At 41.8% G+C, this 18,857-nt stretch overlaps 1 protein-coding gene across 2 annotated transcripts in view; it reads left to right on the top strand.

Annotated features, from left to right (window-relative positions):
- LOC110983076 (RING finger protein 44-like) overlaps positions 1–18,857 on the top strand; it is a 66,192-nt gene that overhangs the window by 22,504 nt on the left and 24,831 nt on the right. Inside the window, exon 1 of one of the 2 annotated variants that reach the window (XM_022241992.2) lies at positions 7,243–8,146. The exons of the other annotated variant lie outside the window; for it this stretch is intronic. Coding sequence (XP_022097684.2) covers positions 8,093–8,146 — 54 coding nt within the window. The 5' untranslated portion in view covers positions 7,243–8,092. Of the gene's footprint in view, positions 1–7,242; positions 8,147–18,857 lie in introns of those variants that run through there. 2 annotated transcript variants of the gene reach the window in all.

An 18,857-nucleotide genomic window follows, 5' to 3' on the forward strand; every position in this document is an offset into this window, starting at 1 on the left:
GGGTAAAAACTACAAGAGGCCGTGGCAAATTACATAGGTCAGCAGTTGGCTTTCAAAAAACAATGTATAATTTGTTTGGAACCGTACATGTACATACAGTGCATGTACAGCATGTGATTTCAAGGGGAAATATTTTTATTCTATTGCTGTGTTATTGTTTGATGGATTACAAATGGCTAAGGTACATGTACATGCACAGATGAATTGAATGAACCGTATTTCCCCACATTTTATACTCATTGCGCTTGAGTTGCAACGGTGTTACGATGAATTTCTCTTGTTGCACAATATCGACCATTTATTTTTCTAACATGCTATTATACCGGTAATGTGGGACAGTGAAGTTCAGGCGAGCAAGCAGTAATTGCCTGAGGACAGCACCTGCAGAGGATTCTCAGTCAGGTGATTTTTGTCTGTCAGCTTTCAGTTTACACAGATGTGCGTGGAAACATGCTGTGTCTTGGAAGTCTCTCAACATTCTGCCGTACATCTACATGAAACTGCCAATAGAAAGACACAGATTCAAAAATGTGCCGTATGCGCCTCTGCGGACATGGTTTGCTCCCTGCAGTGCCTTTGCCCATCATATTACTTCACATGACAAACCTCTTCCTTGACGGCAGTCAATGGGATTGTTCTCACAGTCTTTATTTTGCCATACAAGTTTAAGAAGAGACCCCCCCAACCCTTAAAGAGTGGAACAAACACTTTCACACAGGACAGGGCCTTTCTCCCAACTCACAAAGAAGGTGACCTGCAAAAAAAAAAAATATTCAACCACAGTACAGTGAAAAGCTTGGACATGAGGGCAGTGTGGTCTCTCTTGCACACACTTCATGCATGGGGTTCGGGCTGATCATTGCTGCTTTGCTCAGGTGCTGCTGTTATGGGGAGAAATTGAGGTCGGGTCGGGGTCAGTCCTGGTGAAGATTTGCCCTCAGGCAAAGTGATGCATGATTCATGATGTGTGGCAGACCGTACCACTTTGGACCAAATGGGGGTGCGTCCCTGTGAAATAAAGCCCTGCTGGTCAGAATTCGTATGGTAGTGTTCATGCACAATGTACAGTACACAATAGCGTAGGATGTACATGTACAGTACATGTACATGTACATGTACATGTAGAGTACGTGTACATATATGCACGTCTTGTTTTGATTAACTATTCTGTACATTATTTTACTCTGTACTATGCCTCTTAACTCACAGGGAAATACATGTACACGAAAACAAGTGAAAAACAATTCCGTTTTTCAAAGACGATACGTGTACTTCTTGAAAAACATAGATTTTGACATGCATATTTGAATACCGTACCTGTAGTAGACAGGTTATTTCTCGAAAAGCTAACTTTTAGGGTTCGAATTTGCATGTCAGAGAAATTAATGTCAGATCGTACGCGCATGTACTCTGGTTTTGACATTGATGGATTATGTGCAGCAGACTGCAATTGCCATTAAGGCTGCATAAAAAGTAATTTCTGGTTTCTCATCTGAGACTGCACACCAGAATTGGTGCTGTACCCATTTCTTTTTGTTAAAATGGACTGAAACAGGATTTGAACCTGTACCATCCAGAACTGTGCACTGGTGCTCATTCAACTGTGCTATTTGGCCTTGATGTTGGTGTTGCCTCCCATTTCTTTAAATAGTTTTTTTAAGAGAAAATACAAAGCCGGTTACCATGGTAACGCAGTCACTGGCCATTTGCAGTGGCTCTTGCAGTGGCAATAACCTTGATAATATCTTTTATACTCAGCCACTATTCTGGAGCAGTCGGTCTGTACAATCCAGCATAGTGTTTTCTGCCATGGAGCTGGCCCTTTAGCGAATGTCCAGTGGACATCACTGGGTTCCTCTGAACCAGTAGTTGTGCAACATCCCCAAAGATGCGTGCACCCGGAAATCATGCCCAAAGTCACGATACATGTGCAGCCAACAATGCTGCCCCCCTAGGAGTAGGAAAGTTGTAACTAGGAACCTCCCAATATCAAACCAAGGCTTTACTTGACGCGCCATTTGGCTGCTGCACAGTGTTATTTCCTAGAATGTCCCTAGAGGTTTAGGGTTTTTGCTCATTACTCTGTTCAGGTGCCTCATTAAAAGCTATGACTCTCCTGTTCATAGAAAAGTACAATGATGAGCCGAATGTCCAGAGGTTACTCCTCCATCACTGCAGAATTCAACCTCAAGCAAAACTCTGTGTTTTTCTGCTACATGTACTGGTACATGTACCAGTATGAATGTGGTATAAACTGCTCAAATGTTGAAAATGGTTACTGACACTTTTTTTTAACTGTTGTTCAGATTTGTGTGCCTAAGGAAACGATTATTTGTCGATGAAATTAAAATGTACCGGTACATGGAGGTGGAAAAGGTTGTTCTACACTAACCTAATGGGTTCATTGGAAATAAGATTATCAGCATGAAAAGTTCACACGTCGAATGAAAATTCGTGTAACAGACTTGGCTGCATCCAGTACATGTAAGTGATATTTAAATTACAAATTTTCAGTTGTATTTGAAATTGCTTGAAAATGAGCGAACCAGAAAAAAAGGGGACGGGCTTGATAATTGTAATTTCCAAACAAAGGAAAAAAAACCTTTGACTGAGACTTCACCTGGAAAACCACACTAATTGAAAATAAACATTTCCCCAGTGTTTCCAGGGCCCCAACCCCACAATGCAGGTAATGAGGCATGAGGGCGGTATTGTCCACCAGAGACTATAGTATGGGATCAAATACCCCGGGCTTTACCAGCTGGGATGAGCCAGTCATATGTAAATCTCTCACAGAGTATTTGCATATATTCAAAGCAGAATAATGGAAGCTGTTCCACTGTGCCATTAGCAGGGGTGGTCAGCTTTGTTCCTGCTGTGCAGCACACAATTGTCATGCAAATGTTCATGCCATTTTGTACTGAGACTGGGAGTTTGTCCTGCTCACCACTGTAGTGAAATTCTTTGAAAGAAAATGTTTCATCAATGATAAGGTTTCCGTAGTTGTTACCTTTAACAATAATGACACGTTTCCCCCTTCAGTTTTTGTTCAAGATTGGAAAACTTGATATGCTACAACTAAAGAAGTACATCATCGCAGATCTAACGTTAAATTGAGGATCTTTTGTTAATATAACATTCAATCGCACATGATCTACCATATTTCTGAACGAACAACAAAAATGTAATACAGATTTTAACTAAAAGATAGCAGTATTTGTAATGTAAATTTAACTGAAAGATAGCCATTCATGTTCATGTTAATGTTGAGTAACAAGAAAAATACAAGTGAGGTGGCTTGATATTCTTGTCAAATCATAATAATTGTGAAGCAATGAAATTTTGTTACCGTAGTTGAGGTTTTGTTTACATGTGTGCTATTTTCCATTTTTCCCCGAACTTATCACCACAAAGCCATGCATTTTGAAAATTCAGTGTGACAACACAATGCTGTGGTTTTTATGAAGACTTCTAATCATGGGTGCATCATACATGTACATATGATTCACTCCTTCCATCAACTGTTGATTAAATTTCACTCTTTTCCCCATCAACTGTTCATTAAATTTCCACATTTTTTTCTGAACAATTATCAAATAATTTTGTCGGTCTTTGTACATCCTGAGCAAGCCTTTGTTCCCTGAGCCAACGGTTGTGTCTAGATTACGGCTCCCTCTGCCTTGATGAGCTCGCTTGCTGGAGATAGAAGGGGAGAGAGAGAGAAGGGCTGAAACCTTGCTATTAATTTTGCCCGCCATGTGTAAATATTTAATGTCCCCAGCTGCAGGCTATTTTTTTCTGTTATTCTTTTTTTTTCCTTTTTTTCTTTGCTCGCGATTTATTCCATAATTCCTGAAGTGTTCAGTAATCCTAGACTAAAGCCTGGACGGTAGAGGTTGGAGATACCAGCACCTTTTTGAAAAGGGCGCGGAAAATTTCTAAACGCCTCATGGGGGAAATCATCTGAGGGTTGGTAGCAGTATGACTGCCCAGTTGGTGCCCAGTTGATATTAAAGAGACAAAAAATGCATCTCTCAAGCAGCGGGCTCCATTGTTCCTTGTTGATTTTTCCCTGTTTCCTAGATGATGTATGACTCTATGAATGATGGAAGTTGCCAATGTACAGGCATACCAGCTTTTCTTCCCGTCGTTAAGTCTCCTAGCCTCCAACGTGCTGATGAAAAAAAGAAAGAGAAACTGGACGCTTTTAGAAAGTGGGGGTTTGGACAGTTGTTGATAAACGTTAATTAGTTTGAGTTTTTACTTGGTGTGAGAAATCACTTCCGTTTGATTTCAGGCATTTTATTTCTTGCAGTAAGGATCCTGATGCTGGTCAAAAGAACGAGAAGTTACACATTGACCATATGGGGGAGAAATGATAGCTTTGTTGTTGAGTGGAAGAAACATCAGTTGTGCCGTTGACTGACAGAAAAATCTAGAGCCAAAAGGAAAAAGGCTGGGACAGTTGTAGATGGAAGTACACATACTTGTACATGTACTCAGGTGCTGCACATGTACCAGGGGCACCTTTTTGGTGGTTATGAACCTCAAATTGGTTCAATTGTTTCTCCATATGTTAACCCTAACCTTCCTCAATCCTTCACCTGTTGGAATATTGAGGAGGGTTAGGGTTAATCAGTGTTGGGGTTACTTGTACATCATCACACATGGTTCTTGCGTAATTAAAACTGGTGAAGTTGTTTACTGAAGGAAACAACTATTGAAGGTGGTTGTTGGTCATGGTTTGCCAAAATGCACCCCACCAGCCTTCTACCTGGGGGAGAGATCAAAAAAAGGATGGGGAGATTTTTGACTTGAAGGTGGATATTCAACAGAAATGTCTTTCAACTTTGGTCCTACTCTTAGGGGGCAGGGGCTAGGAGGGCACTCTTGTTTTAGTTTATTTTGGTTTGGTTTTTTGGGGTTGGGTTGGAGTTTGGCTTGGGGTTGGATTGGGTTGCATTGGGTTGGGTTTTGGGGGTTGGGTTGGGTTCAGGTTGGGTTGGTTGACTTGGGTTGGATTGGGTAAGGTTAGGTTGGGTTTGGGGTTGGATTGGGTTGCATTTTTTGGGTTTGGTTGGGTTGGTTGACTTGGGTGGGGTTGGGTTTGGTTGGGTTTTTGGGTGGGTTGGGTTGGATTGGGTTTTTTGGGTGGGTTGGGGTTGGGTTTTTTGGGTAGGTTGGGTTGGGGTTTGTTGGGTTGGGTTGTTTGGGGGTGGGTTGGGTTGGTTGGGGTTGCGGTTGGGTTGGGTTTTTTGGGATTTGGTTGGGTTGGGGTGTGGTTTAGGGGTTTGGTTTTGGTTTTGTATTCGGTTTTGGTTTTTTATTTTCTCTCAAACCGTGTAAGGGGGTGATACTTTGGGATGCAGACAGCCTACTGTACTTCTCATTCTCACGATTCCTTTACACGTGTACCAGTACCTGCTGAGTGCAGACCATGGTAGTGACTGAGAGCAGTGATACTCTAAACAGTACAGGTCCATGTTGTGGTCCATGTTATCCCTGGTGTTACTCTTACTGATTTTTTTTCTCTGTTTCTGGGTTTAATCCCAGTGAGTTCAATGTGCATCTCTTTAAGCCATATTTAATTAAGTTAGAGCTGGGTGACGTTGATAAGGGAGGTACATGCACCTGTTAATGTTTTGTGTACACTTTTAATAGTATAGACTGAACAGGGGACAGATTGGTGCTTTATCGGATAAAAGTTTGATTCCAAAGTTTATTCAAATTTGAATACTGATTTGACCTCAAGTGTATTCAAATTTTGAGGTCACGTTAATTCGCTAGGAGGTGGTTGTGTGAAACTTCATTTGTGTACGATGTACTGTTGTTGTGAACAACGTGAAACAACTGCATGCCTTGGGGGAAAAGCCTCATCACAAATTGTTGGATTGTCCTAGTAGGCTTTCCATAGATTGTTGGCTCTTTCCCTGCCTCCCCCCCCCCCCGGTGGAACCATTTCAGATTTGACCAAGGTAAGATGTTCTCCAAAAAACCAGTAGATTGAGATTTCAAGAAAAAAGAAAAATCTTGCGCATGTTTGAAAATTGACTGGTCAAAGTGTTGCATGGGCGCATACCAAACTTCCATTGTGCATAGTTGCATCTATTACTTCCCTTAGTTCGGCCAGTCGAGGACACCTGTTAAACTTGACCTCACTTATGCATTCTGGATCGAGTCTTCACTCTTAGCTTGACTGTTTATGCAACTGCTCATAAAGCGCAGTTTTAGTATATATGTAAGTCAAGAAATGGCTTATCTGTCTACACAATTTGTCAACGAGCACAGACAATACTTTTCCTTGTTTCGCAAAGTTCTAATGAAATTAAGATGCCTTAAACGTGTCTTGAATGGAGTTGTTGGAAAATTGTGGTACAGAGTTATATAGAGATTGCAGGTGTAATTTCTGCTGCTTTTGATTTTCTCTGCACAGCCAAGAAATGGATTTTTATCCGGGTTTTACTTTTATCATCAAAATTAATAATATATTATTAATAATAAATAATAAAATATAATTATTATTATATACGTATAATTGCATGAAACACTTACGTAGAGTGTATCCTGGTAAGATGATTTTTTTTCGGGGGGGGGATAGGTTGGCTGTGAGAAGGGTTCTGCTAGGATCAAAGTCCCAGGCCTTAAAATTTTTAAGCCATGCTGATTTCATTCTGTTTGAAAGTCTGTTATTCCCATAACAAGAAGGAAGTGCATTGTTTGTGTTTTGCATTTTGTTCATTGTAAACATACTGCATATGCGTATTGGTACATTTCTCTCATATGCGATGGACAGTGGGCCCGTGTAATTTTTTGTAATTTAAAAAAATGTTGTTGTGTATGGACGGTAAATGACCGTCTGTGTAAATCAATGTCAGCATTTAACCAATACCATCTTTCTGGTTTTACTAGTGCATGTACAATGTACATCTATATGTACATCCTCTCAGCATTACATGTCTGTTTCTACGTCCATGATGAGACTGACTTCAACAAAGCTGCATCCTGTTTGTTGGTCAAGATGTTTCACAGATGTGTGTGCACTCAGTATGCAGCTGTGGCAATTTCTCTCTGTGTTTTGTTGTTGGTCTACCCACTTTAATATCCTGGCCTTGTTGATTTCCTCCTGCCACACATCTCAACCACCCCCACAGTTGAATGGGCCAGCCCATTGCTTTCTTTAAAGAGATTATCCCCTCTGAACTGCCCAGTGTGGGAAGCCAGGGAACAGGGGCCCCCCATCCCCATTATTATGCACTGTGTTTGCGTGCCAGTATGTACATGTACATGTACTGTACGGTGCACGTATGGCCAGCAGTGCTGCAGTCTGGCACCATGTTGAGTTAGTGGCTCCTCATACCTTAGCACTGTACTTGTATGTACATTGTATTTTGAATAAGCACTATGTATATGCAGATATGGCCCAAATACATTGTGTGGTGACCTCCAGTGCTTTCGCAGTGTTGTGAGCTGGCTACAGCGAAATGGTAGGGTCTGCCACAAGTTGTTCAGCCCTTCGTGGCCTCTTTGGTAAAGCTTTCATTCTGTTTCACCACGGAGCCAATCCACCCAGGTCAGCCAGTCACCGTTTACTACTCAACTGAGCAGTGCATGATCTCTGCTTTGTTGCTGCCTACACTGGGGGAGATGAATAACAAACTGTACAGTCAGCTCTGAGGAATCTCAGTTTCTAGTGGAGAGAGACAGTGAGTCGCCTATGCATGTGGCAAACAGGACTCTGGGTGTTGTGTTTAAGCATTTGCCATGTAGTACACTTTGGACCACTATCTGGATGTGGTGTGGATTCAGGACATGCATACCCTGTGAATGTGATGCCTCCGCATGTATACCGACATCCAAGTTGTCCATGTTGGACCCTCCAGCAGATTTGGAAACTCCCTTCTCTGGTGAACAACTGAGTTTGATTTGGTGGAACATGTGGGATGTTTCATGCTAGGCCCCTATGTGTTTTTGTGCACATGATATGGGAACCTACCGGTAAATTTGCGTGGCTTGTGAAAATTTGGACGTTGAGAAACCTCCCTGGGAGTTGGCTCTGAACACAGTCGCGAGGTACAGTACGTCTCTGTACCCTATGAGACAGCGGCAGCGATTGAGCGCATCAAGAGGGCCCACGCCACGCACGCAGGTAAGCTGCCAGCTCGCTGCGCACTACTGCTTGACATGGCAGTTGTACACTGGACATGTACATGTAAATCTCCATCATGACCAACCATTGATATTCACTTACATGTACACTTGAAACTTATTTGGGATTGAAAAGTATGCCGTCATGTTGGAACATTTATAATGAATGGGAACAGGTGTTTGTCTCCGGAACATTAGGTTACAAGTTAACATATGGCATTTGTGTGACATACTCGCGTAGTTTTACAGTCGGTGCATACATGTACAGTACTCTCGTATTAGCTACAGATACACAGGTCATCACAGAGAATTGGGCCTTTAAAATGCAATTTACATTTTTATATTTGATGAATGGCCAGTGTGTGACCAAGTGTGATTGGTCAGTATTTCTGCATACAAGTACATGGTCAATTGCTCTGTACCATCTGTTGATCATGTACCGGTAGGAAGTCTCAGATGTTACTTCTTTTTAATTGGCCAGGAATTAGAAAATGGGGATTGGCTAACAGTGGAAATATTGACAGATTGTGCCACAAGATTGACCAGTAGCACAGGAGTTAGCAGTAGTTCGGATTGCCTGATCACTCTCATCGATGTATATGTATCATACATGTACCGGCTTCTCTTCATCAGAACACTGACTCAACTGAAACACTGTCTGTAATGTGTGTTGAATTACCAAAATTGGAGTAACAATAGAGGGATTGCACTTCACATTTGCAATGCTTCCATGCTTTGTCAACGGATCCATTACCGAGTACCAGCTGTAAAGAGTCTATACATGTACCGTAGGTAATGAAATGAATATTTAGTACTAATAGAAATGGTGCATGTGTTCACTTTGAAATGGTACATGTACATGTATGTTCATACAGGCACATACATGTACATGTACATGTGGATAGATGCAAAGTTGTAGTACTCGTACTCGGTACTCGAGTACTGCTCGACTACCGTTTTCAGAATACTCGTACTTGTACTTGGACGTCAAAGTACTTGTACTCGAACTACAGTTCTTGTACTCGGGCTACAAAACACTCGACATCCAAAAATTGTACTGGATCATCAAAGTACTCGTGCGTGATAAAAAAATCCTTTAAGTTAACTTACCACGGCTGTTAAAATATGGTACAAAAATATCGAACCCAATGACCCGATATTTGATACAGTTCTGACAAAGAGAAGGCCGAATGTGGGACCATTAACGTATATGACCCATTCGCCGTCTGTGCGCGTACTTAACCAATCACGTACGCAAATTATATTGTGGTATTCCAGAATGGTCCCGCGATTTACTTGGGCATTGGTAGTCTGGTTCCTGGACCTGAAAATTCTAACGATGAACCCAGCATACAGAAAATCACAGGCATGTGAATAATTGAGCCTGGAGAACAGACTTCGCCGCGCTGTGCACGTTGTGTCAACTGCTGCAATGCACGTGTAGTGACCGTGACATTGCTAGCCAGATCACTTGTTCTTGTAGCCATGTCATCTGCATTAGGTGTTTCTTTTACACAGTGGCAGGTCTTAGAGTCTCTAAATTAAGATAAAACTACTTTTGAATTAGAAGTACTTGTACTCGTACTTGGAAGTGCAAGTACTTGTACTCGGAAACCAGTACTTGTACTCGGCTGGCAAAGTACTCGACCTGTCTTTGTATTCGGCAGTCAAATTACTCGGCAGTACTTGGTACTCGGAAAAAGTACTCGACTACAACACTGGATAGATGTTGTTTAGGGCACATACATGTACATTCTACACAGACTGGGAACTTGCTTTCAAAATAAGGTTTTCTTATGACATGTTGGAAACAAAGGTGAAGAGGATCTACGTGTGATGTAATAGTAATTAGGCATTTTGAGACTGCTTTCTCAATGTCAAACTAAGCAGCAAAACAAGTGGAATTTGGTATGTGCCTAAGTTCACGTGGACAGAGAACCAGTTGAATGGTCATGCTATTTAGCATCGACAAAGTGTGTAAGTAACGTCATCAAAGCGAATTTGAACACCGAATTTGCTTCCAGAGTCTCACTGGAAAACAAAAGTTTTTCGTGATGTATGGGGACCACCATCTTTCTTTCCTCTTCCTTCTGCACAAACAGGCCGGACTTTTCACTCAAATTTCAACGCTCAAATATCATTTCAGATAGATATGACACATTGAATTTGATATGTACCGTAGGAGCCTACCGTAATTAACATTGCAAACAAAAATTTTTGCATAACTATGCTTGAATAATTTGTTGACGCTTTGTTGACGCTCGTTGACACTAAATAGCATGACCCATTTGAACTAGTCAGGCGTGTCACATGGTATGCTGTTGAGGTAAAAAAAACAAAAACAAACTGGCGTTTTGCTCACCACTGGTATTACCAAGCTTAGGAGAAAGGTGTATAATACTACATTGCTCATATGAGGAAAAGATGAGTTACATGTACCAGTCAGAGTTTCTCTCAACCGACTTGCACAGGAAATGAATGGGCCTCAGCGAAATGCCAAATGTAGGTTTCTTACCATCCGATAGAGGGCTCCAGGGAATGTCAAATCTTTCATGCAGAAATGTGCACCAAGCAGATACACCTCTTAGACTAGATGTTTGCAGAAACAGCACGCACAGCATGTGTGTGTAGGCACAGTCATCCACAGTGTACATTTGTATGTCATTAGCACCAAGAAATCAATGACTCTCGCAGTTTAGCCTTTCTTTGCTAGCTTTCATGTATTTTGAATAATCCTTCAAAAGTCCACTCACTTGTGCATGGTGCTCAAGTAGAAATAACAGACGAGGATTATAGCTCCTCCGTAACGTCTACTTTTACTGTGTAAAGTTTGTTTCAGTCTTTTTTCCTACATTGATCAATTGAATGGATATCCATTAACTTTGTCCATTTTTGCGGGAGAATAACGTGAATCATCTAAAATGCTCAGCCCTATAGGAAACCTACCGTATGACATACATGTACCTGATGTGCTTTTCAAATTCAAGGTGCTTCGAGCCCTAAGTAAGGTTGCTGGTGGCTGGGTTCTGCCTTGCTCGATCCCACAAACTCCTTCTTTACACTTGAATGAGTGCAGATTAACCCAAACCGCCTAAGGCCCTTTTGGCTTGGATACACTCTCAATCTGCCTCTTGAAAAAAAAAATGGATACTGCCTCAATCCTTCAGAATCCTGCGGCAGTTCCTCTCATTATGTTGAGGCATTGTGAGTTGTATCCTGGAGCAGTATGGAGGATTTGGGTACATGTATAATTCGGGCATGAATTTTATGCATTGCTGAACATACCGGGGTAAATGTGCACAACATAAGGTCTGACCCACAACCTTGAGACTGTGCATCCTTCACAATCAGCAATGTAATTTTGCCATATAGCCTCAATCCTCCAAACTCCTCCAAAACAGCCCTTAGGATTTTGAAGGATTGAGGATGGTCAGGGTGAAGACAGTGAGTGCACCAGGGCTAGAGTCAGTTGATCACAAGTTTGCAAAAGTCTCTGCAAGTCCATCACAAGTTATCCAGTTTAGAGCAAAGTCACAAGCTATTCAAGCGAAAAATGACAAAACAAAAGCATCCCTTGAGCATTGTTCGTCCTGTTGCTTGTGTTCTAATCTGGTGAATGGACGTGCCTACTGCCCTGGAATGTTCACTCCGGGGATGCGATGCACTTGCCGAGCTGCGTGTGTTTTGTGTTTTTTTGCTTCTGTGCTAGAGCGCAGACCAAAAGTTGGACTTGAATCAAGACTATCCCCTCCCTGTGAAGAAGACAGGTGGGCAAGCTCGTGCTCTGAGGGAAAAAAAATTCACAGGCTGGATTCCAAAGGAGCAAAAGGCCAATCATGTCCCTGTGGAGATTAAGCAACTATCCACCCAATGGCTCCTCGGAGACACCTGCAAAACTGGCAGGAGGAAAAAAAAGAAGGAAAAAAAGAGAGAAAAAAAAAGAAAAATTGGAAACTGGCTAGCATCAGATCCAGACTGGCATACATTACATGGTCACTGGTCAAGTCTAGTTGACATCCTGCCAGCCTGGAAACAGGTTGAAATTTTCCATTCCAAAAAATTTGCTGCAGATGGGAAAACGTGTCCGAGGGATGTAGAAAATTGTGGAACCGGTGAAGTGTTGTTGCAGATAGTGTCAAGAATTGGCTGGATTTCACCAATAAGCATCCCACTCAACAGGCTTGTTGTCAAGGGGCACCCTGGCAAGAGCTGGCCCTTGTCAGCAAAAAACATGAGTATTCAAATCATTGTTCTTGTGATGTGTCCCCCCTTCCCTCGCTGGAACTGTGTCCCCCCCCACATAATGTCCACAGCTAGTGACAGGGCTGCAACTCAACAAAGATCACACAGCACTTATTTCCATTTTCTTCAAATACCACGCTTCAGCGATATCATTTGCTAATGTACAATGTATGCATATATTTTCCCCCAACGCAGAGCCAGCTTGACATGCTTTGGCATCTAAGCCCGCTGCTGTGGGCATGCAAAAACACTTGCTGGACTTTTGACCTGCCCATGGGTACATGGCAGGCGTACAAGAGGTTATCCCAGAGTGTTTACCTTGGGGTTGAGGGAATTGTTGATGGGCTGCTTTCAAAAGTTGCAGTGGGGTTGTTAGTATTTCAATTATTTCTATTTTTGTAAGCAGCCCTTTTTTTAGTTGAGTGTGGCTGAAGCAGACGTCCATTTGGTTTAGTGTGCATGTTCCTGTAAAACTTTGAGAAGGTTTAGGTCAGAATTGCTAGGTTTTTTTCAGCACAACATACATGTAGGCCTACATGAGTTAGTTAAACTTAGTGTGGCTAGGAGTAGGAAGTTATCAAGTGGCAGTGTTGTATTTGAGTCAATCTCAAGTCCCTGCAAGTCCCTGTTTTAAAGTCCATCACAAGTCCAGTCACAAATCATTCAGTCTCAAGCAATTCAAAGGCTGTTCAAATGAGCTGTGACAAAAGTATTCCTTTGTCATTGTTCACCCTGTTACCTATGACTAGTCTTGTGGAGGAACTTGTGACTGGACTTGTGAAGGGACTCATGAAAGGACTTGTGATGGACTCGAATACAACCCTGTCAAATGGTACTCATATTTTTTCAAAATTTGTTCGGTTGTGAAGGTTTTATCAAAAGTTCAGGGTGTTCTGTCAGTATTTCACTTTTTCTGAAACAAGTACTAATCTCAAATGTGCCCGTAAAGCTGATCCGATAATTGATTAAGTGCATTGAAAAGTACGTGTACATACATGTAGGCCTATATTGTGTCTGAATGCACAGGTTTGTAAGATGTGGTATGGTGCACCAAATACGTTGATTGTTATGGCCTTTTCCATTTCAAGCCTCTACATTTATCAGTGCTCGGATTAAACGACGACACAATTATGCCATCCTCCACTTTAGCGGAGCACTTTTGAAATTAGATTGACTCCATCATGGTTTGCTGCACAAAGGCGAAGTGGATCTTCTTGTTTTTAAAAATTCGTTTATTTGCTTCAACGACCCTTTTTTTCCCCCGTTCTTTAATTTGCTGCAGTGAGCCCCGTCTCATTTTTTTCCCTTTCTCGCTAGTCAACCGCCTTTGTTCTCTGGTATCATCTCTAAATGAACTATGGTCCTCCTTCCCATCCTGTGGGAGTGAAACAAAATCATTGACCCGTTGCCTTCCATGAAATTTTAAACCTCAGTTTGAAATGGTTATAACATGTGATGACACCTTACGAGCTGACATACAGAGCATTATAGAAATGCGTGCAATCTGGCACGGCATCTTGGACTTTTAAGTTTCCGATTTCTGTTGCTTTCATGTTTCATTTGTTTATTTTTAGTGGGTTTTTTTTGTCACCTCATCCTTCCTGCCAGTGTCAGGTTTTGTGCTGGAGAATATTGTCTTTGGATCAGCATTTTGAGTACACAACCACATGACCATGATGCAGATATTGCTTGGTGGTTTTTTTTCTGAATACCGTACAATTTGACTCTTTGACTCGTGTCAGGACTGTACATGTACATACATGTACTTCAGTTTTGTGCTGGTGAAGGAGTATATATGATTTAGAAAACACTGCGCTGACGGAAACAGTTCAAAGAAAGGTAATAACCTTGGGGAATGAAGGCTGTGCTCGATGCAGTGCCAAAAGAATTGCCCATAAGATCTTCCTTTGCTACACTGGCATTTGGCAAAATGCAAAGCAGAACATTTAATTTTTACTATTATTACTTGGTGCAAGCTGCATAATGTTAAATGCCTCCCTTACTGCCTGTGCCCTGGCCTCAACATGCTGTGCGCTGTGGAAGTGTACATGTACATATACTGTCTTAAGTGTTACCAAGAAAAAGTGTACATGTACATGTACATATACTGCCTTAAGTGTTACCAAGAAACTTATCACTTTTTCGGCCCTGTTCATGAGAGTAATTGTCTTCGAATTGGCCAATTTATCCTTGTCTGCACTTTTATTCAGTTTTACACCCTGCAGATATGCAGTACGTGTTCTGTAGCTGGTTTGCTGGATGTACATGAAGTCATTTTTTGTAGATGAATTAAATGAGCTCAAAATTTGATATAAACTGTCTAGATGCACAATTGTTCTTGTCTGCCTACACCTTGGTTAAGCTTAATAGAGCATGTACATGTATGCTGTGTACATATTTGTACAAAATAGAAATAAGACATGTACAGGAATTTGTACTTTGTTTTGTTTTTCAACCATTTTCAACCTCAATGCGCAGTTTCTGTGCCCCCCAAAAAAATTACTCTAAATTGTCCACAAGTCCTAGATTGTGAGTTTTACTGCCACTTGAAGTGGAAGGATAAAGGGTGCTGCCATAATGTGGGTTCTATTCCATTGACTGACCCGTAAACCGTTCAGGAAGGGCTGTGCGGTGTTTTTTTCTTATGCAAAAAGTTTCCCAAGGTCCTGTGGTACTATCCTGAACTTCCTTTGTCGTTTGGTGCTTACAGAGTATTGGTGTACATGTAAGTTGCTCTGTGGTTGAGATAACCATTCCATAGGTACCAGTATGGTGGCCCTCGAGGGACATCACTCATAGTTAAAGATCCTCTCTTGCGGTGTGAAATGCCTCTTGGTATGAACACTAACTTTCACATACCCTTTAGGGTCAGGGTTTAAAACATTTCCAAAATTATCAATTTCAACTTAGGGTTTCTATTGCTACCGTATGATAGTGATGGTGGAAAAATAGCTTTATATTTTACAAGGGATAATTATAATGATGTTTCATTTCTCCCTACACTTCCAACTTTGGGGAAAGGGACTATCGATCTGGTCTTGTGATTTCCTCCTGGAATAATTTGTCCTTGCAAAATTGTGAAAACTTAGATGCACCTTCAGGACTACTGTACACAGATGTTGTGCCTGTACTTGTGTACCACGTATCTGTTCTGACAAACACTCTGGACTGTGAGGGTTGCCAAGCATTGGCACACGTTAGTTTCCATGGGCCATTGTAACAGCCTTCTGAAGTGTGACCATCAATTAAGTTTTCTTGAGAAATTCAGTGTAACCTGTCGTATGTTCATTCATTTTAGAGGCCTTCTTGTTACACTTACTGTAACGCATAATTGACTCAGTAGTTACAAACTGTATTAAATTTACCGGTATACTGGAATTCAGTCAAGTGAAGTGTTTTTGTACATTTGTGTGAATGTCTGTATGACATTTCTGCCAAAATGAAAAGAACAGTGTGGTGTGAATGTGATTCATCCTTGTGAATGAACATGGACTGATGATGACGAGTGAGTAATCATTTAAATGTTGGGTCACCTTGTTTTCCGTTAGTTCTGTTCCATAGATGTGGTGCCGGAATGCCTGAGCATACAAGTATATGTATGTACCATTCCCAGAAATCGAGTTGAACGAACTGGCCAAAAAGCATTGAAATCTTCTCCCCCCCCCCTTCCCAGCACTGACCATGGGCACCCAGTCAGCAGTACACACCTTTTTTTTTTTACCAAGAAATTCTCACAAAGGTTATGCTAAGTAGGGGGCTTAATCACATCCGCTTGGGTGAGTGTGTGTGTTGTGCTGTACGCCCGCATGCGGGTTGTATGGTAGATTATGTATCACCAGGTCCAGAAGTGGCCGGGTATTGGTTCCCTCCAACACAAAGGGATGAACAGAGAGCGTGCCCGTGTGTGTTGCTGCGTGAGAGTGCAAAGAATCGCTAGTCGATTCCTCTTTTGATAGCGTGTGAGGGTTTGTTCCTGGTATCGATGTGGCGGGAAGCTGCTCTTGTTTAAACATCTCTCACCCCTCCCCCGGCCCCCTCTCTTTTGTGTATTTGTACCCGTGGAATTGGGGGATGGGGAGATTAAGTGAAGTCATCGTGTGTCAGGACCGGAAGTGTTTTCTATTTCTTTTTTTTTGTGTGTGTCCATTCTGATTAACAAGGGATGATTGTTGTCGATTGCCTGGAGGGCGAGGGCTGCTGCATAGCATTGCATATTGAACTCAGTGAATGTGGGGGCTGTGTGTTGCTATTGTATGGGGTTTATATTAGTGGAACAATGCTGTTTGGTGATGGTGGGAAGCACATGGCCATCTCTGGCTGTACTCGGCTGTACTGGAGGAAGTGTGAAGCACCACTTTTTTGGGGGAGGGGGGTGTTTGTCTCGTCAGCCATCTTTGTCTGGGAATATTGCTGAGTCTCAGTACAGCTCAGATTACCTGAAGTAGCATCAGGGTGAGTTGCAGTTGGAAAAGATTATAGTGTAATGTACCAAGCTGAAACCATGCACACGTGTTGACCTGTTTGTGTGAAGGCATGTACATGTAACCCTTTCCTTTGTGTTGAGTGCACGTGCTGATGCAGGCTTTATGCTGTGAGTATACGTACATACGGCACATGTTGTACAGTGAATGAACCTTGGAGCATTTTGCACCTCGATTTTGAAAGGGTGAAAAGCCTGAACTACATGCAGTGCACAGTTTTAATTTGATTTTATGAATCGTGGCACTGTGTTAGGTTCCCAGGAATATATGAGCGTAATGACTAGGCATGCCCAAGGGATATCAAGATAAGCCTTGGGAGTTGAAAATTTCCTTTTTGAGACGGCTTGATACATGTTGACAGTTACATTTCACGACATGTCTGTTTTTGGTCACCTTTTGTAAACTACTTTAGTGAAGTTTTAGAACAGAAGTTTTAGCATCCCCTTTTGTAGCAATCCAACATTGGCTCTTGCTTAATTTTGATGGATCATCGGAAGATGGGGGAGGGGCTGAAAAAAAAAGATTTTTTTTGTAATCAATCTTCGCCTGGCCGTCATTTTTGCTTGTCACTTTGGATGAAGTACGAGTACAAACTACCGGTGTGAGAGTGTACCCTCAGGTTATGTGTGGTGTCAGTGGAGTCGGAGGGATTTAGGAAATCTCCAAGAAATATGGGAGGTAGAGTCAAGAGGATATGGGTCAGAACAAGCACATTTACATCTGTTGACCGATGGAATGGTGGGTTTGTTGCTAATATACTGTACATGTACATGCCGGTGTAAGTCTACATTTTGGGCATTGGGACCAGTGAACTGTCAGCTTTTTGAGTCATGCATCTCATAGGTATCTCCAAGTTTTATTGCATGTGTACGTTGTGATTGTGTAGTGGAAGATTAATGCGAATTGTAAGAAAGCCACTGCGTTTACTACTGTCAGGCTGTTGCTATGGTAGGTTAGCAGCGGGTGTTTTTGTGTTTGTCGGGTATAAACCAGATTTGAAATTTTCCGACTTAGATGATTCTTAAATTAAACTGATTTGTTGCTGGCAAAACCGGATGCATGTGCATCAAATATGTAATGCTGAGTCTGTGGCCGTTGATGCGTTCTGCGTTGAGGGGGCCGCATTTTTCATGTGCCTCGTTCAGCAAAACTGAAATGAGCTCTGATCAGTGCTTTACTTGGTACATGTACATGTATGTGCGTGCTTGTATTTGGAAGCACAGTTCTCGTAGGGTCATGTATCAACTTGTTGAACTGCCAGAGAAAATCTACTCAAGTGGGTTTTAGGGTACCCGCCATGGAGATTAAGCCATGCCATGGAATAAGAAATACCAAGTAACTCAACCTGGAGAGTTTCAAGCATTTTATGTTTGCACTTTGAGACTGGCCAAGGACCACCAAGCATAGTCAAGGCTATAAAGACCATACATGCAATATACTCAGCTGCACAGCAGGGGTTTAGCAGTCAGTCACTATGTCATCAAATGGCAATGTGTACATACATGTACATGCATTAACTAACATTGACTCTAATCCCAAGATATTGGTAAGAAGAGCATTTGTATTCAGCAATGCATGAAAAGTGGCTCCAAAAATGAACTATTGTACATGTAGCTGAAACTTTCGCTGTTTCATTAAAAGTTGACTGTTGGACTCCTGGCACAGTGTATATGAATAACATTAGGAGTCTTGCTTATGCAAGTCCTTGGACATGACAGTGTTACTCACATGTTGAAAATTTTAGTTTGGTTGGAGCACGGAGCAGCAGTTCGAGTACATGTAACTAAACCAAGAAACTGGAACCGGGTACTCATGTCACAACCAACTTTATGGTAGATGTACATACATGTAACAGGTTTCAGAGCATGGGCTTCCATGTCTACAGTGTGGTCTTGTAGCTTCCTTCCTCAATGCATGTAGCTTTTGCAAAGTTTTCTTTGGAAGAGATGATAAAAGCTGGAAAGCCCTTGTTAAGTTCTGTGGTTTCAG

This window comes from Acanthaster planci, linkage group LG13, assembly GCF_054643075.1.
Source record: "Acanthaster planci isolate LZ-2023a linkage group LG13, COTS_SCS, whole genome shotgun sequence".
Taxonomy (NCBI): domain Eukaryota; kingdom Metazoa; phylum Echinodermata; class Asteroidea; order Valvatida; family Acanthasteridae; genus Acanthaster; species Acanthaster planci.